Source organism: Macrosteles quadrilineatus, unplaced genomic scaffold (assembly GCF_028750875.1).
Source record: "Macrosteles quadrilineatus isolate MER2022 unplaced genomic scaffold, UCM_ALF_1.0 Scaffold_3__2_contigs__length_128488019, whole genome shotgun sequence".
Taxonomy (NCBI): Eukaryota; Metazoa; Arthropoda; class Insecta; order Hemiptera; family Cicadellidae; genus Macrosteles; species Macrosteles quadrilineatus.
Window position 1 is genome coordinate 126794018 of NW_026542596.1, and position 25487 is coordinate 126819504.

At 35.9% G+C, this 25487-nt stretch overlaps 2 protein-coding genes across 4 annotated transcripts; one reads left to right on the forward strand and one right to left on the reverse strand.

The window, feature by feature from the left end:
- The first annotated feature begins 57 nt into the window (after positions 1-57).
- LOC128990660 (uncharacterized) lies at positions 58-4864 on the forward strand. Its single transcript, XM_054413158.1, has 5 exons — positions 58-326; positions 1436-1763; positions 2559-2932; positions 3518-3879; positions 4384-4864. The coding sequence occupies exons 2-5, from the start codon at positions 1660-1662 to the stop codon at positions 4558-4560; spliced, it is 1017 nt and encodes a 338-aa protein (XP_054269133.1). The 5' UTR covers positions 58-326; positions 1436-1659; the 3' UTR covers positions 4561-4864.
- Positions 4865-7045: 2181 nt separating this feature from the next.
- On the reverse strand, positions 7046-25254 carry LOC128990855 (myeloid leukemia factor-like). Of its 3 annotated transcripts, none has more exons than XM_054413473.1 (6): positions 24997-25254; positions 14420-14675; positions 13591-13792; positions 12292-12448; positions 7931-8109; positions 7046-7162 (listed from the first exon to the last, which is right to left on the reverse strand). In XM_054413473.1, the coding sequence occupies exons 1-5, from the start codon at positions 25047-25049 to the stop codon at positions 7941-7943; spliced, it is 837 nt and encodes a 278-aa protein (XP_054269448.1). In that variant the 5' UTR covers positions 25050-25254; the 3' UTR covers positions 7046-7162; positions 7931-7940. The 3 variants fall into 3 exon arrangements, with proteins under 3 accessions (XP_054269448.1, XP_054269447.1, XP_054269450.1); XM_054413475.1 differs by lacking the exon at positions 7046-7162 and adding an exon at positions 9613-9671 and having other exon boundaries at positions 7992-8109; XM_054413472.1 differs by having other exon boundaries at positions 7046-8109.
- Between the last annotated feature and the right edge of the window lie 233 nt (positions 25255-25487).

The window sequence follows — 25487 nt, forward strand, 5'->3', positions numbered from 1 at the left end:
GCGTCATCAGGACACGAGGTAGGACGAGAAGGACGAGACGAAGGTTGCAGTACCTCGCAAGCCTTAGCACGTGAAGGACTTGTCTTCAGTTCTGTGAAAATGATGTTTCCCCACAAGTCAGCCATGCAGATAAAAAGTGATTACAGGACTTCAAAGAGTGCTGATAATTGTTAGACTAGTGGGGGATAACTTAGGGGAAGGGATACACGTTACTATAAATAGTAGATTCTCAGAACTTGTGCCAGTGATAGTTGTTCAGCAGTGAGTCTCGGAGCTTGTCTAGAAGAGAGGGTTTTATTTTACATTTGTTGTTTTCTGGTTTATGGGTAAGTTTTAATTTAGTGGTAATTATATCTATTATTTAAAATAATAAAATTTTATATTGAAGAAAAGAAAATTATGGAAGTTGATTGCTGTTTCATGTTAAAAAAATGTAGCATGGCTACACCATATTGCATTATTATTATTACGCAATTAGAATAACTTGAGATTTGATATTTAATTCCAACTATCTTTGGTTATTGTTCAGTGAATTATTGGAACAAAAATCTTAATTTTAAATTTTAAGTTCCAAATGTTGAGTTAGGTTATGTGGCCTTAACTTCTCTTCTGGTTTTTAATTTTTGTCCATATGGAAACCTATTGTCTAGGACCAGCTTTGTAAAATGTTTTAGGATTTTAATCGCCTCTAAAACATTTTAGCCTATGGTTGGTAGGACTAGACTATGCCAAAATTTTTCAGCTTAGCCTATAGGCTATGACACTCAAACCTTTTAAAGTTGAACCAACTCAGAATGTGGCAAAAATTTTGTTGATGGAGTTACCTAACTTAAGCATAAAAAATATATTGAAACCTTATCTTACATATGGACCGTAAATTACAGTAACTTGAATTAGATTGTTTCTTTATTTATTTTTAAATAAATAAATAAATAAAGATTGTTAACAAAGAGATTGAGAGACGTTTCATTGTATTCATTGTATAGATTAAACTTAGGCCCATTCCTCTTCAGGAGTTTCGATCAGTTTTTTATTTAAGATGGGTACGTATACCTTTTAACCCAAATTTAAAGTGTGTAGGATGAGTTTACTAACTTAAGTTAGTTTGGGGTGTAGTAACTTAATATAAGTTAGGTTACCTATCACAATTAAAAATGCCCTATAAAATTTGCTCAACATTGCAACTAAGTTTCATCAGAAAACTTAACTCCCCCTCAGTTCGAACAAAAACTTGGTTTTTGCCTTAAGTGATTGGTTTGAAAAAATTATAAGACAACTGTTGTTTGATTACCTATGTAATAACTAATAAGTAGGTAGGGTACTAAGTTAATATTATGAAATAGAGGCCGATTCAAATATTTCTACCTGAGCTATTGACTTGTGGTGGTCACTTTGTAGTACACGAGTTAGCCTAAGTTGGATTCTTTTTTTTCAGAGCGAGAGAAAAACTTAATAATATCGGAACCCCCTGTGGACGCAATAAGCAGCTGCAGGGATGAGAGTGGGTACGTGCCTACGGTTGGTCGCTGGGGCAGCGAATGGCCAAGTTGACTCGCAACTCAAGCAAGGGACTGGCTGAGGGATGATGGAGGGGGTAAGTGGCCGGAGGGACACCCCCTACCACTTCCCTCATGGGGTAAAACTCGGGCGGCTTTGGCCATGCCCACCATTGAAGCTTATGAAGAGTTTGCTTTGACAGTTGAACTGACTGTGCAGCAGCTTTTGCAAGCTCACAACTACAACAGCGTTGGAAACTTAATAAGGTAATTATATGTGCCACTTTGTGTCTTTCACCCTATACTGACCAGTGGCGGATCTAGAACAGTCACCAGAGGGGGGGGGGGGGGTGAACCTGGGGGGTTCAGGGGCCCCCGAAAAATTTGTGTAAACTAAGTCTTTAGAATGGCAGTTTTATACCATTTCTTGTCCAAAGTTAGTGTCAAAAATTATTTTACACAAAGCGTATGCACTAGGTACTGTATTACATGCAGTAAAAAAATTAACATATGTATGCCCGAAGGGGGGCGGTCGCCCCTCCTCTGGATCCGCCACTGATACTGACTATTCAAAGTTAGGCCTAATTGTTTTTTAAATTTGTTTTCAAAAGACGTGGAAGAGTGAAAGAATTTCTTATTTAGTAAAATGTCTGCAAAGTAGCCTACGCCATTTGAAACGGCAAGACAGTTTAATTAGACGTCGAGTCTGGTGAAGTTGCATCTTACACAACCAATATTGAAGCTTATTTTTGTATTTAAAGTAGTATGGCATTCATAACAGTTTTCTTAACATTTTATGATCAACTTTTTCTAATATCTATATATGCGTTATTGTTACAAAATGGGGATATTAGCTACAGGAAGTTTCCAGAATAATTGACATACATTTTGCATAAAAAAAACTCTTGAGTGAAAAACTTATGAATTTGAATCCGAAACTTTTTTTAGTTTTTTTCTAAGAGGTTGGGTCTTTTAACTTTCTTGATGTTGGTCCACTACCATAAATGATGCACTTCATGTGTACCTACCCCACATTGTCACTCAAGAATTACCTTACTCCAGATTCCATGAAGAATTCAAGAACAGCAAGGAGACGAGTCTCGTCGATTTCATGCAGACCTACCAACCGCCCATCACACCAGAACATCACACTTGCGTTGGTCTCGGATTGGCCCTTCTCAACCGGCTGACAGTCCTCGACCACAGGTTCCCTGGCTTGGCGTCTCGTCTGTTCATCGTCTCGTGTGAGGAGGTGGTGGACGATTACGCCTCGTACATTCTAGAGGAGCCGAACCCAAACATCGCGGAGAAGGAACACGTCCTGGTAGCACTGAGGTTGAATGTCGCTGGTCGTAAGGGGATGTTGCTTTTGGACCCCGGTTACCATGTGGCTAGGGTCATCACTGTCATGGAGGATGAGAAATATCCACACACAGGTATGTACATTTTTATGTTACAATTGGTTAGGATAATATAGTTGGCAAAGACACAATATATAGTTGGATCTATAATCTTTAAACTGAAACAAAAATTAGACTCTGCTCTACTTTTTTATTCTGGGTGCTACTTAATATTCATGCCACCTCCTATTTATAACAACAGCCTAAGCTACTGAGGAATTTCTCATTTGTGTTGGAAACAAGTGGGGTATGTTTAGAAAATTAATTCATAATAAATCCATGTAGAGATCAATGCCTAAAATTGTAATACAACATTGTCCTTGTAAATAATATAAATTATATTTAAAGTAAAGTAGGCTAGAAAGAGAGAGATATTTAATATAACACTTATCTCAGGCAAAACCGTAGTAAAGAACAAATGAAATTTGAGAATTATACAAGAGAAGTTTCAATGTCCTTTCGATGAAAAACCTAAATAAGTAGGTCACATTAAACATATAATTGTTAAAACGGAGCTTCAAAATGAACAAACCGAAATTGCCAAAATCTATACCGCAGTGATAAATGTGGCAGGGGCAAAGAATTTAAATAGGCTAATTTTAATGTTTGTTGGATTTTTAGGATGGTTCATGCAGTCTAAAGAAGGAGACCGTCAGAAGTTTTTCAACTACACTTTCTCTGCAAGCCGACAGTATGTTGTCTGGCGACAGAAGGAGAGGAAAGGTGATGCACCGGAGACAATAACTCACAGTGTCATCTACGTGGCTCGTCCCTTCTTGTCGCCAGTGGACGTGACGGAGAGACGCAACCTGGTGTACAACTTCAGAAGTCTTCTGAGTAGAAACACCAAGGGTCATCTGACTGCGGGAATCTTCTTTCCTGTGAGAGCCAACGGGCCAGGCCAGTTCACTATCTTTTACGAGGACAACACCTCTAAAAAGAAAGTCAAAATGGACTTCAGCGACTTCTTGGGAAGTGCCAATGTAAGTCATTTTGTTTCTTACTAGAAAAGTGTATATTTTATTTCTTAAGTTTTTTGTTTTAAATTTAATTTGTTCTGAATAAAAATTTACCACAATTATTTACCAAAATGTTATTTTACCAGATTGAGTTTTTTTATTAACTTGTATTTTTTAATTTTGCCAGTAAGAGTAAAATAAACTGTTAACAGTTAGATTATCGCTTATATTGTGTTGTATTACAAATTACAATCTATGTCATTGATATTCATTTGATACAAAAACCCCATCTCCAATGTCATATTATTACAATAATTACCATTGTGACAATTTATTTAGGTCTAGGTATATCTTTACTGATAAAACCACTGCAACAATATATTTAAATATTTTACTGATAAAGTAAATAGCTTCAATTAATTGTTCATCTTTAAAGCTTGACAAAATTGTATATTTGGGAAAGCAGGTTCAGTGGATAACAAAAAATAAAGTAATAGTATGGATTTTAATTGCATCAAACTTTTTCAGAAGGTGGATGAGAGTCAGCAGCAGATAGTAGAGGAATGCAACAGACTGCTCGGTTTCCGACGTGGAGAACTGAATTCAATCCTGCACAGTCTTGCACACATTCTCTCCGACAGTGACTTTGTCTCCGAGGTTCTAACCATCAACAAGAACATCAATGAAATGGCTGAAGAAAACTGAGACGAGGCCAAGCCAAGCACAGTCTTGTTAGAAAATTTCTTCTGGCTTTGTTTGGTTTTATTTTTTGCCTTTTTTTGTTTAGCATGGACTGTATTGTTTCGTAAATCATTGTAAATTTTATCACTTACAACAATCGCTATGTATTTTAATGTTTTGACATACACTGAATTAGTGTGAGAGTTTTATAGAATCACTATCAATTATTTCAACTGTATTCTGTTATATGACAATATCTTATGATTTATAGAATTGGAAGCTGTGGGTATATTTACGGTGGTTGGAAATATAAGGAATTTAAGTGAAACGTGTGTTGTTATTTCCTTTATTGGAATTGGATGATAAGGAGGTGGTTGTTTGTTATTGTAAGGGTTACTTATACAAAGCTATAACAATAATTTATGAAGTGAAAGATAGTATTGTTCACTGGTTGAAATGTAACTAAATGTGAATGATATTCTGCATTGTTACGACCACTCTATGTGAGTAATGCTGACAACCGAATCAAACTAAACACAGATCTGGAGAAATGATTTACCGTAACACAATGTTAACTTTTTGTTTAATCTGTTAATGTTTAATAAATACTGATAAAATACATTAATTAAGGCACAATGTGGAAAACATTTAGTTTTTCCCTGAAGGAAAGTAATAAAAGTCACTGATAGATCAAGTGTGGCAGTAAACATTAAACAATAATGACATTCATGTTCATAGGCGTGGTGTGATTAGTTTTGGTTCAATTTAGCCGAGGGATTGTATAGAGACTGACTAGTCATGAATCTCATTCTGTGATTTTTGAAAAGTTCAGGGAACAACTATAGATGATATTAATAATAGCTTTTGTATAAAGTTGTGGGTTTTAACATGACAGCAATTAAAATAACATACTGCTGTAGTTATCTTTGAATAAACATGGGCTTTAAAATCCTATCATTGATTAACTAACTGAAAAAAAAATACTATGCAAAACGGCTTTGTTTGGGTAAATTAATGTATTACTGTACAAAAATACAATATTTTAAGACATTTACTGTTTTGCAATTATGAAAGTAAAAACATTGATGCAGAGCCTATAATGAATAGCGTGAGTAGTGAGTGAAACGGTCATTCTACTTAAATAATCTGCAAAAAACTAGTGTACTAGATTATTACATTTTAAAATCAGTAAAATCCACTGCTCATTACATCCCTAAGGGTTAAAAGGGGTTTGAAGGTCTTGGAATTAAATTGAAGGAGTACACGAACACAACCAAGTGACCTTAATTGAGCCTCGCTTTGCTCTATTTCCAAACTCTCAATGTTGCCAAGAAGTAAAAATAAGTAAGACAAACTAGCCATCACCGTAAAAGAGTTGGCTAATGCTGTTAGTGCCAGTGAAATATTCTATTGTTTTTTGTAACCTAGTGTAAAGTTTTGTATCTCAAACTTAAAAAAAATTAGTTGATTGAAAAATATTCATATTACCTACGTTGGCAATATCAGCCATGCAACACACAATACAACAATATTACCACACCACTAAATGACCCAACCCAAAATGTTAATCCTAGTGGCAGTTTACATTTTCAAGGGATATCAACTTTGTCCAACAGGTTGGGTTTGTTGCATTATGTTCTCCTCAAGCTCAAACTAATTATTCTAGCCAAATACAATTAGTGTTAGCCATGTGAAAATAAACTAAAATTCCAATCTTCTTGTACATGTACATATGCAACTCAGGTTGTGACTCCAGTAGAAGCCAAAAAATCTCGGATGCTGTAGTACCGGTAAACCTCATTTAACACGTTGACTAACACGTCGCTAGCACTTCAATGTGGCGCGCGCCGACAAAAGTCGGCACCAGACCAACAGAAATATATTGAGCAGTGTGAGCTTAGCCTCAGACGGAGACGTTATAATCGTTGCCAGACTGCCAGCTTAGAATGTGAGCTTTACTTTCGTGTAGGTTGGTACTAAAATTTCCCGTAAAATCCTGTCTGGCAATGCTTTTGTCCCGGTTTCGGGGATTTTTTCTCTTCAACCCACATTACAAAGACACTGGATACGGATCCGTGCAGTGCTGCTACCTTTGGGTGTTTCAGTGAACTACATCCACTCTCGGGGTAACGCAGCACAGTCACCACTGCTCTTTTGTGATTCGTCAGGCTGAAATATTTGAATGCCAATTGCGTTCGCTGATTCGGTTGCGTGTTCGCCCCGCCACTGGGGAGCGCCTGTACGTTGTTTTCAGCAGTCAACGTGTTAAGAGCAGTCTCTTAATTGCCCTCTTAAGCCTCGTTCTCACAATGCGGTAGAGCAAAACCGCGAATGTCCTTGAGCAGGGGCTAATATTAGGGATATAGGTCAACCATCTATGTACCATTTCTACTATTTAAAAGTTTAATACAATATCATGAAGTTCATGTTTGGAATCTCATTTAAATAGCTATTGAAATAGCATTAGATTTACAACAAAGTTTGGCCAAGTAGAGTAAAAACACAAATAATATATTTACATGTTTATTGAATAAAAGATAATTGAATTACAATACTTTCTCACCAAATAACACCAGCTCCATTAATAAACACTGGGTGGATGAAATCAACATCAAGCTTACGATATCTAAAATGACAAAAACACATAGATACTATATTTACAAAGGAATCAGATCTTCTTAGTAACTTAGATAGTAAAATAGTAAGAGTTTAAAAGTTTCAAAATTAGCAGACTTCAGCTCAAAATGTGGTATTTCCTTAAAAAATTACAAGCAAGGTAAGAGACAAAATGCAACAATTTTGATGGACGTTTAATTGATCCGCCTCATTAAACAAATTTGGCCCTAGAAGTAATGCAATGATAAGTTGTTGTAGTTGATCAAGTATAAAACTAAAATAAATACAATGTTAAAATGCTTATTCAATTCAATTTGTAAAGACTAGTTAGTTGTGATAATAGTTTAAAACAATAAGCAGCACTTGCTAAAACAATAAAATAAACCTTTTCTTCCTGTATGAGTATTATATATTCACAACCAAATCAAAATTATTTATGTATATATTTAACTTTCAAAAGAGCTCAAGTAGATAAAAATGTATCCGATAGTAGAAAAAAAATCATAAAATAATACATACCGGTAGCACTCAAAATTCAATCACCACTCACAAATACTGGGTAGACCCTAAACCCGTTTATACTGAATATGAACATCCTAGTTTTTCACACAGTCACACTCATTTCTACAAAGATACACAATAAAGCTTTACGAATGGTCAAAATGAAATTACCCTAAAAGAGCTTGTCGTACTCCATAAAACAGAGCAAAATATAAAAGAGTAAGGATTGATGACAATGTATGAAAAAAATACAACTAAAGTATTAAAAATCAATTACACTTTTAAATTCATTTTTCTTCATTTTCATCACTCGAGCCTTCTTCTTCTTCTACTTCTTCTTTAGAGGTCTTTGACATTTTTGGCTTCACTTCTGAATCAGAGGCGTCATCGTCGGAAGCGTCTAAATGGCGCTTAAGGGATTTCTGCGGGGAGTGGGAGCTGGTCACAGTTTCATGCCTGAAAATATGGATTTGTAATTAGTTGTATGTACTAGAATGAAATACAAACATCAGTGTTGGAAAATATTTTACCAATTGTGTAGAAAATTTCTCATAAATTAATTAAAGCATTATAACAAGGTATATAACAAGGTAATAGTACTCTTTAAAGAGGTAACAGTAAATTTAAACATTCTTTGGATGAATCATTCTCTATGCAATTTTTGCATAACCATATTCATATACAAAATACATTTTCCAAAGTTATAGCATTTACTAATTGGATACTGAAGTTGTATTAACAGTCAAAGGTTATAGTTTAAACTCTGACAACATGTTTTGCCCAACATAGGACTGTTGAGGAACGTCAAATTACATTAAGCATGCAAATGATGGTGCAGGATAGCTATTGTTTAAACATCAATGTTTCTTTAATCTTCTGTGCTATCATAAACCAAGCTTTATTAAGCTAGCGGACTGATGTAGAGCTTAGAAAATCAAATAACTTGATTGCTTGGAAAGTCCATGGAAATTCCAATATTTCAAATAACTCAGACACAACCACTTTAGTGGGTATTTTTATTGTTTTTAAAACAATGATGGTCTATTTAGAGGAGATTCATGATGGTGAATAACACAGATAGTAAGTAGAAAAGGTTTAAGTTATCTATTAGTCTGTTAGTTTAGTTAAAGGTAAGAATCATTTCATAGATTTGAAACTATCATTCTTATTTCCAAATGCACTTAATACTCCCAGAATAACATTGGGCCAAAGTGTTCTTGCAAATACTTCTACGTCGTCAATCAATCAACGATTTGGATACACATGACTGAAAAAGAAGAATCAGCTTTAAAATAGTTTGGTTTTATTTAGTTGGTAAAGAATAAATATATCTAAATGAAGCAGATTATTAATAACAATAATAACAAGGAAGATATGGTTCCAAATCTATAGATATTTAAGTAATACTTATAAACCACTGTACTAATGTAAATAACAGAGATAAAATTTAACAAGTACACATTGCACTTCGAATATGAATTATAAATGCCTGTTATAAAATTTATCGAGTAATATTCGGTTGTGTAAGAATATTCCATTAAAATGTGTTGATATTTTACTTGAAGAGATAGTTTTCTAAAAGAACCGCTAACATAAATGGTTGGTAGTGTAGTAGATTTGAACACTAATGACCTAATATGGCTTTTATGTTTAAAACATTATTTGTAAAAAATATAAACTGGAACGTTGTAAAATATTATTCTTATAATAATACAATCTAAAGTTCTTGAAGTGGATTTAATCAGTGGAATGAGTCAAACGTGTTTAATGTTCAAAGTAGCATAATTTAATCAAATAACAGCTAACACATATGAATAAAAAACACCCAAGCATTTGGTCAAAAATCTGAATTTATTAAAAAGATAAATTCAAGAAAATTGAAACATTAAATTTGAAGCACAAAGCCCGAGTCTCATTCCAAACATGGGCACATCCAAGCAGTTGTCGCGAGTTACTTACTTTTTAGGGAGTTTTTATATTATAGACTATGCAGATCTGATCAATATTTCCGCATATACCTGGAAAAAAAGTCTCAGCTCAACTCTAGCTGTTAGTCCCAGAGAGCAACTGACATGCAGCTAGATTATTGAGAAAGTGGAGAGGTTTGCGACTCATTCATTGGTTTAAAAAATAATTATCAGTTTAAAATCAATTAAGAGCAGATTTAGATTAGCCACGATTACAAACTTTTTCAAAAGTACATACAATGGTTTGAAAAAAATATATAATTTACTGATTGTGAGTAAGATCTCCTCTAAATATATATTTACACCCTTACTGTATTCATAAATAAGGCAGTAAACATGGAAGGAATGACATTTATCAACATCTGTAATCAATTAGAAAATAACAAAAAATAACATTTGCTCATCGTGTCTGAAGACAGAACACATAACAATCAACCACCATGTACCATCTTTTACATATTTTAAAATAAATCCTATTTAACATTCCGAATAGTAAGAAATGTATTTTCAAGTATTAATAAACTTTAAAAATTACAATCCCTAATCAAGTCTCTGAATAGCATGTATATTGTATAACTCTAGTAGAGAAATTTATTCAATATTATAAAATGTTAATAGGTTACATTAAAATTATAAAATAAACAGGCCTATAAGACACCTACAATATAATACCGTTGTAGTTTTAAAATTAACAAAGCTATGTTACATAATTATTTATCATTAGGTATCTATTATTGTATTTATTTAAGTAAACCAATAGAAAATATTGTACTTAAAATTAAAATAGAACTCCAATATCCGAATTAATTGGTTGCAGCCCCCATTCGGATAATCAGAAATTTGGATAGTTGGATTTTTTACCGAAATTCAGGATAATTTAAAGAAAATATGTAGAGTAATGCCGGGCTTTTACTCTTGCGATCGCAGAAGGCGGCTGCGATGATTTAGGGATCTGAAAATTTACGCTTTCGCCTCGATCGGGAAGAACGAGTACGACTTTCTTTGACCGCAGGAGACAATGATGATGTCTACAACACTGTCATTTTGCTGCGATCACAAAAAACGATGACAATGTTTCCGTAACTGCGGGAGACAATCATGATGTCCACACGCTTGTGGGATAAATAATTCATTTTGCCGCGATTGCGGAAAACAACCACAATGTTTTAGTGACTGCGGGAGACGATGATGACATCAACACGATCGTGAGAGAGGTTTCGGATTTTGCTGCGATCACGGCTTCTGCCTTCTTTTTAACAATTCTTATTACTGTGGTTTTAAGTTTTTCTAAAATTATTTCTGTAAGCCATTTGGATAATCAGCGTTTTGGATAGTTTGAGTTTGGATTATCGGAGTTCTACTGTAATAAAGGATTTGGTACCTATGTATAACTGTTTTAGAAACCCCCTTACAAAAGCCACATAGAAGGTATGCCTAGGCCAAATAATCATTCCTCGAGGAATGATATATAATGACAATTTTAGTAAGTTATGATCGAAATGATATTCAAAAGAATAAGTTAAAATGTTATTGAGAAGATATTGTGTTAAAGAGACAGCCAAGGCCTCGATGGAAGCAGCACTAGAGTCATATGAAAACAAAGGCTAAATAATTTTACAATAACACAAGATTATCACAAACTCATTTGAATAAGAACTAACAGACTCGTCTTTTTTAACATTTGAATTCAAGCAACTTCAAATAGAACCCTGTTTGATTATTTAACAACAAATTGGGCTACAGGATTCGAGAAAAAAATAAAAACAACTAGGGATCATGTGAAGCCAAGGTTTTGAAACTGAAAAATATTCCCAATATTATAAATATTTTAAAGTATGATTGTTTTATACACAGAATACAATCAGTAAGAAAACCCATTGTAATCAATTTGTAGGCAAATTTATTGCATTTACAAAATAAAACATTATGATTCTGAAATTATAAAACTATTTTTATCTCCAAAATTGTAAATAAACATTTTTGTTTGATCTACTGATATAAAGCTTCTTCTAATACTCAATGTTATACATATTTAAGGTCCTTCCATGATAAAATAAACACAAGCCAGGATGACTCCAAAGCTTACTTGAGCTACCTCTAGATTTGCCAAAGCAATTAAAAATTTTGCACTGAATAAAAGCATTGGTTATGTGTAGGCACACAAGGAAAACAGTCAAGCTTTGTTAGTATTTTTGACCAGAATCAACTGTTCAAAAGACATCAACAGAATCAGAACATTTAGCCTTCTACCTCTAGTATCAAATGTTAGGAAGAGAGTTTGTTTTTTAAAGTGACATTTAGTCAAGCCTGCTGAAAAGCTAACAAGGAAGAAAGAAGAATTAAATTTATTTTGACATTTTGTTTGATTGAAATAGTACATTAATTTGCTTCTAGGCAAAACCTAAAATATTATCTTACACATTAAAAACTTACCTTCAACCATATTTCATATAATTGTGTACCTTATAAAGCCACATAAACTAAATTAGTTTATAAAATGAAATAGTAGCACTTTCACTAGTGGTTTGTGACAAATAAACACTCTGGCACTTATTATTATACATCTCAAGAACCCACTGAAAACACTAAACTATTTTACTTTATTTTCAGTGCCCTATGGAATGCTTAATGGTTTGATGATAAACTTCAGTGAGTGATAATCTGGACTTACGAGGTTGAGGAGGGCAGAGCGGGCAGATCCCTGTGACGCCGACTGCCAGAGTACCTGTCTGGCGCTGAGTGATAGCCTATAGCGGCTTGAGGCCGACGTGAGTTGAAGTGCCTGTTGGCCTTCACCCTCCACTCATTGTTGAACTCATCAGCCTCATCTGTACAACAGTTGATTGTCAAGTACAGAGTCATTTACTTTTGCATAATTGTTTTATCACACAATCAATATGGTTAAGACTATCCATTGAAAACCCACTGAAAAAAGTTATTTTTGTATTAGGAGCGCAAAGCACGTCATTGCCGCTCGAGAACTGTAGATGGTCGCACAAAGCTCAGTGCAGCCACACATTTTGAGAGCGGCAAGGACTTTCTGCTCGTAATACACACAAGACTTTTCCTAGGACCATAATCAACTTATCATAAAAATACAGATTAACTTTTAAGTTGTAGCCTATATAAAATGTCATTAAGGTTATGTTTGTTTTGTATAGGTTATGTTATTTGCTTAGGTACCGGTTGTTAACAGGGACGTAGGTAACTGTGAAATCAGTTGATTTAGCGAGCGGGAACACAAATTTTTTCCACTCTAGAACAGAAATGAGCTATTTTGCATAATGTTTACAGGTGTGGCAATGTGATCATTTCCATGCAATGACATTTTTTATACCATAACAGTAGGTCGACAGTATTTCACTAATGAAAGTAGAAATTATTACACTATTAACTTAAATTGTGGGTAATTCTAGGTGGCTCAGTTGGTAGCGTGACAGACTGTGAAACCAAGGCAGCAACACTGTGGGTTAGGGTCCCAGTGCTGCCACTTAAGATTTATAAATACAGTTTAACACTCGTACAGAACCAGCTCACTTCAGTTGCTGGTTAAACCCCCTTCTCTTGTTGTTAATACTTTGCACCTACAGAACTGAGGCCTATGTTTAAAATAGGATAGGTAAAAGGTTAAAAGAGGCTGATAACTCCTAAAACATTAAGATTAACCTACTGTTGTAAAATTGATTGCGAAGAATCCTACAAAATTTAAAGTAATTATTTAAATGGGCTGTTAGCTATCCAAATATTAAGGAATTGTATTTTTTTGTATACGTCTTTAGAGAATGCTTAAATTTGCTAATATGACTAGATATCAAAATGCAAATAAGCTGAAAAACAGGAGAAAATATTAATTTTAAAATTTAATTATTGTCTATGGACCAACAAAATGCATTTAAAACTTTTACAATCAAATGGTTATCAATAAAACCCAGTATTTACCCACATCATATTCTGAATGCGAGTTGATTACCTTCATCAAGATTGATGTAGTCTTGTCGTTCCTCTTGGTCTCCAGTCCGCAGGTTCTGTTCTCGCTCAATGATGTGAGCTCTCTCTCCAATGTGGTGGCCAATCGCCATCTTCTTCACACCTGTCCGAGAGTCTGCTACGGACTTCTTTGTCTCCTTCACACCTCCGGGCCCTTGGCGTACAGACTGCGAAGCTTGGTAAACCTACACATTAGATAAGATTTCAACATTACAACTTTTCTGCATGACATCACCAGGCAATGTTAAATAATTGTTAATTCACAATTTTCTTACAAAACAACTTAAGAACCTCTGATCTAAAAGGAAATGCAAATTAATGTTTGGACAGTAGTCTCCTGTCATTTTTACACATTTATTTTCAAAAATTACTCAAAAACCAGGTGTTAAACTATACTAAACATCAGGTCATTTAGTCGAGTTTACTGAATGAACTATTACATTACCTGCCAGTTTTAGCCCAATACAGAATGTGGGGATTAAACCATATGCATCCCAAGTTGATATGGAAAAGTACTCAAATTAAAGATGAACTCAACTGTATTTATCCTCAGGGCTCCAAATGCGTTAGACGATCTAACATAAAATAAACTTACACTTTCAACTGTGTGAAAGTTACTCTAAAGTCTGTACTGTGATACGTAACAATGTAACATGTGCCTTAAAACCTTTGAGACAAGCTCAGTATAGTTCAACTAGGCTAAGCTCGTTGTGTTACCAGTACAAAGCTATTGCTTGCAGTCTTCATACACTGCACAACTCATAACACAATTACACTAATTATTAACATATTTTAAATCATGCAAGGTCTACCTGTGGACGGCCATCAGGTCCGTTAGTCATCGTCATGACAGTGCTAGAGGAGTAGGAGTGGCAGGCGGGGTTGTTTCCCATGGGGTCCATACTCTGGAACATGTTCATGCTGGGGAAGCCAAACGGCATCATGGCTCCACCCCCGCCAAATGGCATCAACTCTGAACCCATCCCCGGACCCATCAGGCCTCCCAGCGGCTGGCCGAACATGGAGTTCATACTTCTCATCATCCTGTTCATCTGACGCATGTGGCCTCTGAAAAACAAATTAAAAATATTGTAGGCCTAGTCTGAATAAATTGCTTATCAATCGATGAGATGGGGATGCCACCAGGTGCTTATTTTAACCCAAATAGCCTATGAGTGAAGAATGAGTGTAGAATGGTGTGAGATGATCTGTGTAGATGATCAGTTGTGATCAGTTGTTGTTCATTAGTCAGGAAAGCCCAATTATCAGGAACAGCTGGGTCCAGTTCCAAAGCTCAGCCTAACTAAAAAAAGCCTAAAAGATTACAGTAGGTACCAATCCATATAGTTTGGTTAAAAACCACCGATTTGTCAACCTGATGCAGCATAAAGAACAAGGACCTATTTATTTAAATTTATTTCCTTCCAAAACATGCAAATATAAATACAAATAGTGTCGGTTCATTATAACCTACACTTTACCTTCCCAATCTAACCTAACTTCAAAACACTTAATACAGTCACAAATCTGCATAAAACCCGACCTACCTTCCCCACATGCCTAAATAAGAGCTGATTATTTAGTTTCAAAACAAATTGATTTCATTCCGCATTGAGTCGGGTATACTTAAAAAGCTGTTTGCTCTCCTAACTCAGTCCTCAGCCAACATAGGCTACGGACCCGTCCAGACCACGCCATATTACCATCAGTAGGCCTACCGCTTGATGAACCTTAGAGTCGTATCTTAACCTTCATTTTACAGCCACTTAGGAATCTCTCTGACAAAAACTGATTGCATTTTGGGATTCAACGTGAAAAAAACTGGGTACCGGTAGGTACTTATTCAGGACCCAGACCCCAGCTTAAACGTTCTAAAATCACTTTTAAACTATTCTACGACATCAATACTACAACTTTATGAATGAATTTTTTTGCGCCAAGGCCTCCTTTTATTAGGCTACTAATTAAATATATAAACAATAATCCCAACTCACTAGGGGTTTTGGGTGGGGGAGATAAAACGTGGTTAATCATGGGGAGAAAAAGGCAATTCGGGTAAAAGGGTAATTTATAGGTAATTACCCAGCAAGCATGGGAAATTAGTCCGGTATAAATGGGTAGGCCTACATTACTTTGCCACCAACGACGACGAGCAGAGCCGGCAGAGACAGGAAGACCATCAGAATTGTATTGTACGATATGATGTAAAAAAAAAACAATAACAAAGTAAAAATAGTTTGTTTATTTGATCCTTTATATTTAGTAAAAAAATGGCTTTAAAAATATTTAAATAGGTCAATAAAAAGTGGTAACATCTATCACCTGTGTGAATAGCCAATCCATACCTCTAAAAACTTGAAGTTAAGTTTTCAGTCTTCTTTTGTTTGAATATTGACAGTTTTATTTAATGTATTTTCAAGTTCATTAAAAACGTATACCGATCTTAACAATATATTTTTACATTCAAAACTTCAATAAAATATACAGATCATAACCTATTTCCATGTTTGTTTACATTGAAAATAAAAATATTTTAGAAACGATACATCAAACCGAATCTAGCCTATATCAATATTTCTGCAGACATAATGTTACGAATAATTAACATAAGAAAACAAACTCCTCAAGGAGTATGGAGTTGATAAATAAATAAACATAGATCTATAGAATTAACCAACACAAGTTTGTTATTCGTTTATTGTGTTTACAGTAAGTAGTTCATGTTGGTGACACTGGTTGCGCTGGTGTCTACAAAATCTGATTTATAGGGGTTATTTAGTTTCATGGTTTGTACCTTTACTGTTTGGTTGTATAGCTGGGTAACGAGTTCTCTAGTTCTCTTATAAAACCGATTTATGAAATCCAGCAAGTTTGGTTGGTTTAGAATAGTTTCATTTCTTAATGAACAATTATTTTTTCTCATGAAATCATACAGCAAGATTGGTTGGCTTGGTTAGTTTAGAACAGTTGCACTTCATAATGAACAATTATTTTTTCCTCGTGAAATAATACAGCAAGTTTGGTTGGTTTGGTTAGTTTAAAACAGTTCAGGGTGTCTACCAGATTTCTCAAATGGAATTCCCGACTTTTCATTACCATTTTTATATAAATCCCGACCAAAAACTCGGTCCATTCTTCATGTTACTACACCTTTTTCCATCTCGCGGTCACGGTACCTTCTTCAACATATGTTGTCACTCGCGACGCAGCGAAATCACTGACGATCGAAACGAATCACATGCCGAGAAAATCCCGTATTAAATGTAGGGGTGTGTGAAGCAGCAACAAATTTCAATTCAAAGTAACGATTCGATTTAAAAAAAAATGTTGATGTAACTCGATTCAAAGCAACATGGAATTTTTCTATTCATACTTGTCAGTGGAGTGAAATATCTGTTTTCAATCATACATTAGAAGAACCAGTGTTTCTCAGTGTATGCTATGTACTTGGATGGCGTCTGTATGGTAAGCAATGTCTCAGTGTATGCTATGTACTTGGATGGCAATAACCTGTATGGCTGAGCAATGTCTCAGTGTATGCCATGTACTTGGATGGCAATAACCTGTATGGCTGAGCAATGTCTCAGTGTATGCCATGTACTTGGAAGGCAATAACATGTATGGCTGAGCAATGTCTCAGTGTATGCCATGTACTTGGATGGCAATAACCTGTATGGTAAGCAATGTCTCAGTGTATGCTATGTACTTGGATGGCAATAGCCTGAATGGCTAAGCAATGGCTCAGTGTATGCCGTGTACATGGATGGTAATAACTTGTATGGCTAAGCTATGTCTCAGTGTATGCCATGTACTTGGATGGCAATAACCTGTATGGCTAAGCTATGTCTCAGTGTATGCCATGTACTTGGATGGTAATAACTTGTATGGCTAAGCTATGTCTCAGTGTATGCTATGTACTTGGATGGCAATAGCCTGTATGGCTAAGCAATGTCTCAGTGTATGCCATGTACTTGGATGGTAATAACTTGTATGGCTAAGCTATGTCTCAGTGTATGCCATGTACTTGGATGGCAATAACCTGTATGGCTAAGCAATGTCTCAGTGTATGCTATGTACTTGGATGGCAATAACCTGTATGGCTAAGCTATGTCTCAGTGTATGCCATGTACTTGGATGGCAATAACTTGTATGGCTAAGCAATGTCTCAGTGTATGCTATGTACTTGGATGGCAATAACCTGTATGGCTGAGCAATGTCTCAGTGTATGCCATGTACTTGGAAGGCAATAACATGTATGGCTGAGCAATGTCTCAGTGTATGCCATGTACTTGGATGGCAATAACCTGTATGGTAAGCAATGTCTCAGTGTATGCTATGTACTTGGATGGCAATAGCCTGAATGGCTAAGCAATGGCTCAGTGTATGCCGTGTACATGGATGGTAATAACTTGTATGGCTAAGCTATGTCTCAGTGTATGCCATGTACTTGGATGGCAATAACCTGTATGGCTAAGCTATGTCTCAGTGTATGCCATGTACTTGGATGGTAATAACTTGTATGGCTAAGCTATGTCTCAGTGTATGCTATGTACTTGGATGGCAATAGCCTGTATGGCTAAGCAATGTCTCAGTGTATGCCATGTACTTGGATGGTAATAACTTGTATGGCTAAGCTATGTCTCAGTGTATGCCACGTACTTGGATGGCAATAACCTGTATGGCTAAGCAATGTCTCAGTGTATGCTATGTACTTGGATGGCAATAACCTGTATGGCTAAGCTATGTCTCAGTGTATGCCATGTACTTGGATGGCAATAACTTGTATGGCTAAGCAATGTCTCAGTGTATGCTATGTACTTGGATGGCAATAACTTGTGTGGCTAAGCTATGTCTCAGTGTATGCCATGTACTTGGAGGGCAATAACTTGTATGGCTAAGCTATGTCTCAGTGTATGCCATGTACTTGGATGGCAATAACTTGTATGGCTAAGCTATGTCTCAGTGTATGCCATGTACTTGGATGGCAATAACTTGTATCGCTAAGCTATGTCTCAGTGTATGCCATGTACTTGGATGGCAATAACTTGTATGGCTAAGCTATGTCTCAGTGAATAACTTATATAATTAATGTCAATCATTTGAATAATGTCAATAAGTTATATGGATACTGATAGTCAAAGTAACAGTATCAATGTAACAGTCAACTACGTATATGGATACTGATTCAATAACGTATGGACACTGATTCAAAAAGGTATTTGGATAATGATTAAATAATAACGTATATGGATACTGATTCAAAAACGTATTTAGATACTGATTCAAAAACGTATATGGATACTGATTCAATAACGTATATGTGATTCAAAAACGTATTTATGGATACTGATTCAATACCGTAAAGACCTATAGATACTGATTCCATAACGTATGGATACTGTTCAATAACGTATATAGATACTGATTCAATATCGTACGGATACGGATTCAATAACGTATGGATACTGATTCAAAAACATATATGGATACTGATTCAATAACGTATGTGGATACAGATTCAATAACGTATATGGATACTGAATGCCCATGATTCAAATCGTTATTTTAATCATCACTAAAACGAATTGTAATTCCAATGCATTTTCGATTCATCCCACACCCCTCAAATGTAATCCCGTCCCAATGATCAGGAATATAAGATCCAGAACATTTTTTTTAAGTTTTGGGACCCGTTCATCCCTAATTTTGAAAGGTTATATTATTCCCGACATTTGGCCGAAATTCATGACTTTTTCACGACTTTTCCCGACCTTTCAAAATCCCCGACTTTTTCCCGAATTTCCCGGAATTCCCGACTGGTAGACACCCTGCAGTTTCATTTCATAAACAACGATTATTTTTTCCTCATAAAATCATACAGCAAGTTTGGTTGGTTTGGTTAGTTTAGAACAGTTTCATTTCATAATCAACAAATATTTTTTCTTCAACAAGTGAGTGTTCATAAGATCTGTTGAAATCTTAACTGCAGTACTTTGCTATTGAAACCAGAATTTTACGGGAAATACGAGGGGGTACCCAAAAATAACCGGAATTTCGTTTAAAATATACATATATTTTTTTTTTTTACAAAACAACCTTATCACCTTCAAAGTACAGTATTCTCTATTGCACTTTATACACTTATCAGGTCTTTTGCGACGGATGCTGTTCCGTAGGCTTCTTAAGACTTCAAGAAAACACTTGATTTACTGTCTGGCCTGGTGGAACAAATTCTGAATGGACAATCCCCTCCACATCAAAAAAACAAATGAGCATTGTTTTGACACTCGGTCTGACTTGATGGCATTTTTTTGGTCTGGGTGATGATGCCGTCTTCCATTGGCTGGATTGTTGTTTGGTTTCAGGTTCGTACCCATAGCACCAAGATTCGTCACCTGTAATTATTTTGGACAAAAAATCTGGATCGGCTTCAAGTTGCTGTTTCAAATCACGACAGTTCAATTCAACGTTCCTTTTGAAAGTCAGTGAGAGCACGAGGCACAAACTTATCGGCAACCCTTTTCATGTTCAAATCTTCGGTTAAAATCCATTTGAACTGAGCTCCATGATAGCCCACAAGCCTCTGATATTTGCTCGATAGTCTGTTGTCGGTCTGCAAGAACAATGTCTTTCACTTTCACAAGATTTTCGTCTGTTCATGAAGTCGATGGTCGTCCAGAACGAGGTTTGTCCTGAATTGACATGTCACCATTTTTAAACCGAGAAAACCACTCGTACACTTGGGTTTTCCCCATAGCGTCGTCTTTGTAGGCTGTCTTCAACATTTCAACTGTTTCAGCGGCGTTTTTGCCAAGTAGAAAACAAAATTTCACAGCTGCACGCTGTTCACTCAATCTTGCCCTTGTAAAAAACGACAAAATCACAAAACAGCACTAGCAAAAACTATTACTGCACGGGGACAGAACACGTCAGGTCAACGCAACAGGCGGCACTGAACTGGCTATAAGCAGCGCTACATGAGCCAAGCGACGAGAATTTGTACTACGCAAGCTCCACCCACGGCAGAGCTATTCCGGGAACTTTTGGGTACCCCCTCGTACAGAGGGAATTCAGGTTAAATTGAGGGTTTACTCAAGTTTGTCAAAAGTCAAAAGTTGCAGTGTGTTGTCACTGCAACTGCATTGCTATTGTTTGTGGTGAAACAGATCAACAGATGATGTATAATTGTGCAGATTTCTGATTGGCTGATGGTTTCTATCGTGCAGTAATCTGATTGGTTGGTGGTTTCTTTGTTAGTTTGTTTATAACTGTCTCCATGACTCCATGTTGCTAGTTCAAAGTGAAGTAGTGACAAAGGAGGACGTAGCTCAAATTTGTGATTAATTTTCATTCTGATTGTGTCGGAAAATTGAGTTCGGACATTATGTAGGAAACGGGGTGATTACTGATGAAATATGTGGATACCTATCAATATGTATTTGTTGAACGAAGTGATTTTAATTTAATTTTTGTTGTAGGCTAGTTGCTGGTTGGCTAGCCTATCGGCAACCCATAGACATGGTGCTCTCCGTGCGTGCCGGTTTTGGTTATCTTTGAGTGAGACAGCAGTAAATTACGTCGAGTGCATATCCCTTGTGAATTTTTCACATCGATGTAGTGAATCCAACATTCTTGAGTGTGGAATCATTTAACCCTCCAACTGGTATAAGTCACGATCGCGACTCAATTACGTCACGCGATTACTAGTAAGATCGCGATCGCGACCCATTTGCAAGCGTTATGTAAAACACAATTTACTCCGTTATTTTACGTTTAATATCTATGTATTTTATATAGTATTAAAGAGCAAACACTGAGCAATCTAGTCACCATATGTTTAGTTGCATTTGTTGAAAAAAAAGAATGTTGGCAAGCCTGTATTTCAGTTGATTGTTTGTGTTCGCTTGCGTCGTCTAGTCTGCCGCATTTTGTTGTTAACCCTTTACTTTGAATGCTTTAAAATGAATATTTTAGTGAGTTGTGGTGAGTTTTTAACTTAAAATGAGTGAACTAAGTAATTCTAGTGCAATTAGGGCCTGTTTGAATGATGCTGAACCAATATCTGACCTACAAAGTGATGTATTCAGTGAAAATGAAAATGAAATTGATGACAGTGATGTGGGTTCAGATGTGTATGGTTCTGACATATCTTTGACTGATTTTTCATCTGGGAGTGGGGAATTATACTCTCCAAACAGTGAAGATGAGAACTCAGATACATCTATTACAGATTTTGGTCTTCCAAGACCTAGGCCTAGGCCTAATGAAGTAGGCTTGCGTAGGCCTTTGCCAAGTTCTCCAGAACACTCAGATCCAGATGACCCTCCTATCCCTGAGGTAAATAACCCTTTGAACCAACCTAATTATACTCTGCCAGGGCCTAGGATTAGCTCGGGTGTACACTGGGTTAGGGTTTACCCACCTGAACAAATGTTTGACGTCACAGAAAAATTTCAGGTACGAAATCCAGGTCCTCGAAATCTTCCTCCCCGGAATAGCAACCCTATTACATATTTCTATCTTTTCTTTACTAATGTTATCTGGGGTATGATGGTGAGGGAAACAAATGCTTATGCAAGCAGACAAATAGAATCAGCTATAAATGGAGGTACATTGACGCCAAACAGTAGACTAAGAAGGTGGAAAGAAACCTCTATCAAGGAAATGAAGCGTTTTATGGCCCTTCTTATAAATATGGGTCTGAATTACAAACAGAACATTGAAAATTATTGGTCAACTGTTAGATCTCAGAGATTACCTTTTTTTCCTGATAATATGAGCCTAGTAAGATTTCAGGCACTGAGATCAATGTTCCATCTTAGCTCTCTACAGTATATACTAAAAGGACAGCTCGGACATGATCCATGGTTCAAAGTGCGACATTTCTATGAGCTAATGAATGGATATTTTAAAGTTTATTTTATTCCAAACCAGAACATTTCATTAGATGAGTCTATGATAGGGATGAAGAATAGGTGTACATTTATAAAATATATGCCTAACAAAAGACATGCCCGCTTCGGTATAAAAAAATTTGAAGTGTGCGATAGTGACACCGGGTACGTACTTCATTCTGAGCTGTACAGTGGTAAAGACTTCCTTGAAAATACAAATCCTGATATTGCATTTACAGAAAAGGTAGTTTTACACCTACTAAATAAATGCTACTCAATAAAGGATATCATCTGTACACAGATAATTACTACACTAAATTACCTCTTGCCAAAAAGTTACTTCAACATGAAACTTACATTACCGGTACCGTCAACAAGCGGTCAAAAGAACTCTCCAAAAGTGTTTTAGATGCTAAATTACAACCTGAGACATCAATCTATTTTAGAAAGCAAGGAGTTCTGCTTGTTGGCTACAAACAAAAGAAAAAACGCAAGCCTGTTTACCTTATAACAACTGGATACCCCGCAGATGACCGTGTAGTAAAAAGTAAAAAAAGTGGAATAGAGGCTATAAAACCATCCCTAATAAATGAGTACAACCTTCATATGGGTGGTGTGGACAGCAAAGATAAGTCTATATATCACAGCACCTGTACAAGAGCTACAAAAAAATATTGGAAGAAGATCTTTGAAAATTTTTTGGACATGGCTCTCCTAAACAGTTATATTTTGTACCTGAAAAATACTGACCAGCCTATGACACGATACAACTATATGGTTAGCATCGTTGAAAGTTTATCAAGTGATGTTGCAGTGCCTAACCCAAGAGCTCAGATACCAGACGTTGGTCCTGGAGGAGATGCAGGACCCTCTGCGTCCCATGTATTGACGAGATTGCCTGGAGTACAACTCAGGATGTGTGTTGTGTGTTCCACTCCACAAAAAAAGTCCAGGAGTCATTTTTGGTGCCCTGCATGTAACTCAGGAGTGCACCCAGGCTGTTTTCACAAGTTGGAGCACTTTTGGAGAGCACCCAAGAGGGGTAAGAGAGCAAGGGAAAATAACGCTAACGATTCTGACTAGAATTCTTCTTGTAAACGGTTAGCTCCTTTGTCCAAAGTTGATTCTAAGACTTGTATTTTTGATTTTGTAAATAATTTCGGTACTTCAGTATTAAACGGAGGCCACATTTTGTCAGCGCGCTGCGGCGGTTATGTTAGGTTGGGTTATCATAATAGAAAGTATCGTTCGATTTATAACGAAGCGAGGAAAGTCCTACACACATAATATTTACGATAACATAACCGCCGCAGCGCGCTGACAAAATGTGGCCTCCGTTTAATACTGAAGTACCATAATTTCAATTCACATATAGGCCTAAAACACAATATTTTTATGGTGAAATGAAGTGAGAAGCCTGGGGCAGTGGTTTCCAGCACAGGTCCAGCAAGTCTTGTGTTTGTGCGGAAAAAGTGCTTCGTGTTTTTGTCACATATTTGCTTTATAGACTTTTTTTGTTATATAAACTAGCAAGTGTTATACATAGTTGGAAAGACAATGAAACTGTGAACATTTTGGCTATCTTATTTTTTGATATAAGACATATTTGACCAGAGATAATATACTAAAAGAAGAAGAAACATTTTTTTTCAATATTGCTGTACCCACATAGGAGGAATACCTGTTAACATACTTGTAAGTACACCATTAAAACTATTATTTTTGAATAGGTTATTTCTTTCTGAAAAAATCTATAACTTATATAATATGTATGTTTTTTGTACCATTTTATATGTTTTATGTGGTATTTACTAAATGCTTGCGCGGTGGTCAAAAAAACCTTACCAGTACGGGAAATTTTAATGACCAGTTGGAGGGTTAAAATTGGTGTCTATTGAGGTTTTGGAACTGTTGTTAGGGTCAGTTTTATTAAATTCCAGTCAATATTTGGGACTGGAATTGCTATATTCCCCTAATTACTATCCTCCAAAACTTCATTTTTTACACTTTTTACACAATTTCACACTTCAGGAAGTGTTTTTAAACTGGGGTCTGGGTCCTAAATCTTTAACAAAAACTGTAAGTAGACATCTAAAACATATATATCAAATCCTAATGTAGACATAGGCTACTAAATAATTGCCATAAGCCTAAGTTATAGGTAATAAGTTATTAGTAGGCCTAAGTTGAGATTTAAGTTACCGTATTTAAGATAGCCTACTTCAGGGTGGGGCTGTCCATGATGGTTAGCTGTAGATTCAACCAAGAGTAAAATTTAGGACTTATAAATAATAAGCCTAAAGAAGATCTAAATTAACCAACTAAAGGCCTGTGCCTAATTTTCTAGGTCTTAGATGTAGGCCTATCTTCTAAACCATGCAGTTAAAAACCTATGCTTAACTTAATAAATGTTTCCTAAAGAGTCTCACATTTAGAAATTAAGTAAGTAGCCTAATTAAATTAAAAGCAAAATTAATAGATTAGAAAGGAATTACCCAAAAAACGGATCATCGTCGATGTCTCCTAGGAGTGACCCAAACAATGACATCTTGGATGTAGTATGAGCACTTGATTTATTTATTTTACTTTTAAAGAGAACTGTTCACAAGAAGCTCTGAAAAATGCTATGAAACAATTAAAATACTACCGTAGGTGGAATAAGTCGATTACTTCACGATGGTTTTCTAAAATCTTAGAACTTCAAAAGAGCCTTCTAGAAAAAGAAAATATTCCAAATCAGACTTCAGGGTTCAGACAAGACAAATCCACGACAAATCAGATCACAAATCAGAAGAAGAAGAACAAAACCAGAACCAGAGTGTATGTGAAAGCTTGCTTGATTGGTGCAGAGCAGCAGCAGCAGAACTAAACTAACTTAGGGAATAGCGATTCTACAGAAGAGTAGTGAACAGTAAAGAGGAACGGTCGAAAAATGAGTGTGTTTTTATCATAGATTAACTAGGTGGCGTTCGCAGAGGCATCCACA

Excerpts from the sequence above, each read along its gene's own strand:
- LOC128990855 (XM_054413473.1), bottom strand. The coding sequence starts at position 25,049 with ATGTCATTGTTTGGGTCACTCCTAGGAGACATCGACGATGATCCGTTT. Across the intron at positions 14,676-24,996 it reads GACGATGATCCGTTTTTTGG|AGGCCACATGCGTCAGATGA; the intron begins GTAATTCCTTTC and ends TTTGTTTTTCAG. Across the intron at positions 8,110-12,291 it reads GCTCTGCCCTCCTCAACCTC|GCATGAAACTGTGACCAGCT; the intron begins GTAAGTCCAGAT and ends CCATATTTTCAG.
- LOC128990660 (XM_054413158.1), top strand. The coding sequence starts at position 1,660 with ATGCCCACCATTGAAGCTTATGAAGAGTTTGCTTTGACAGTTGAACTG. Across the intron at positions 2,933-3,517 it reads TGAGAAATATCCACACACAG|GATGGTTCATGCAGTCTAAA; the intron begins GTATGTACATTT and ends TTGGATTTTTAG. Across the intron at positions 3,880-4,383 it reads ACTTCTTGGGAAGTGCCAAT|AAGGTGGATGAGAGTCAGCA; the intron begins GTAAGTCATTTT and ends AAACTTTTTCAG.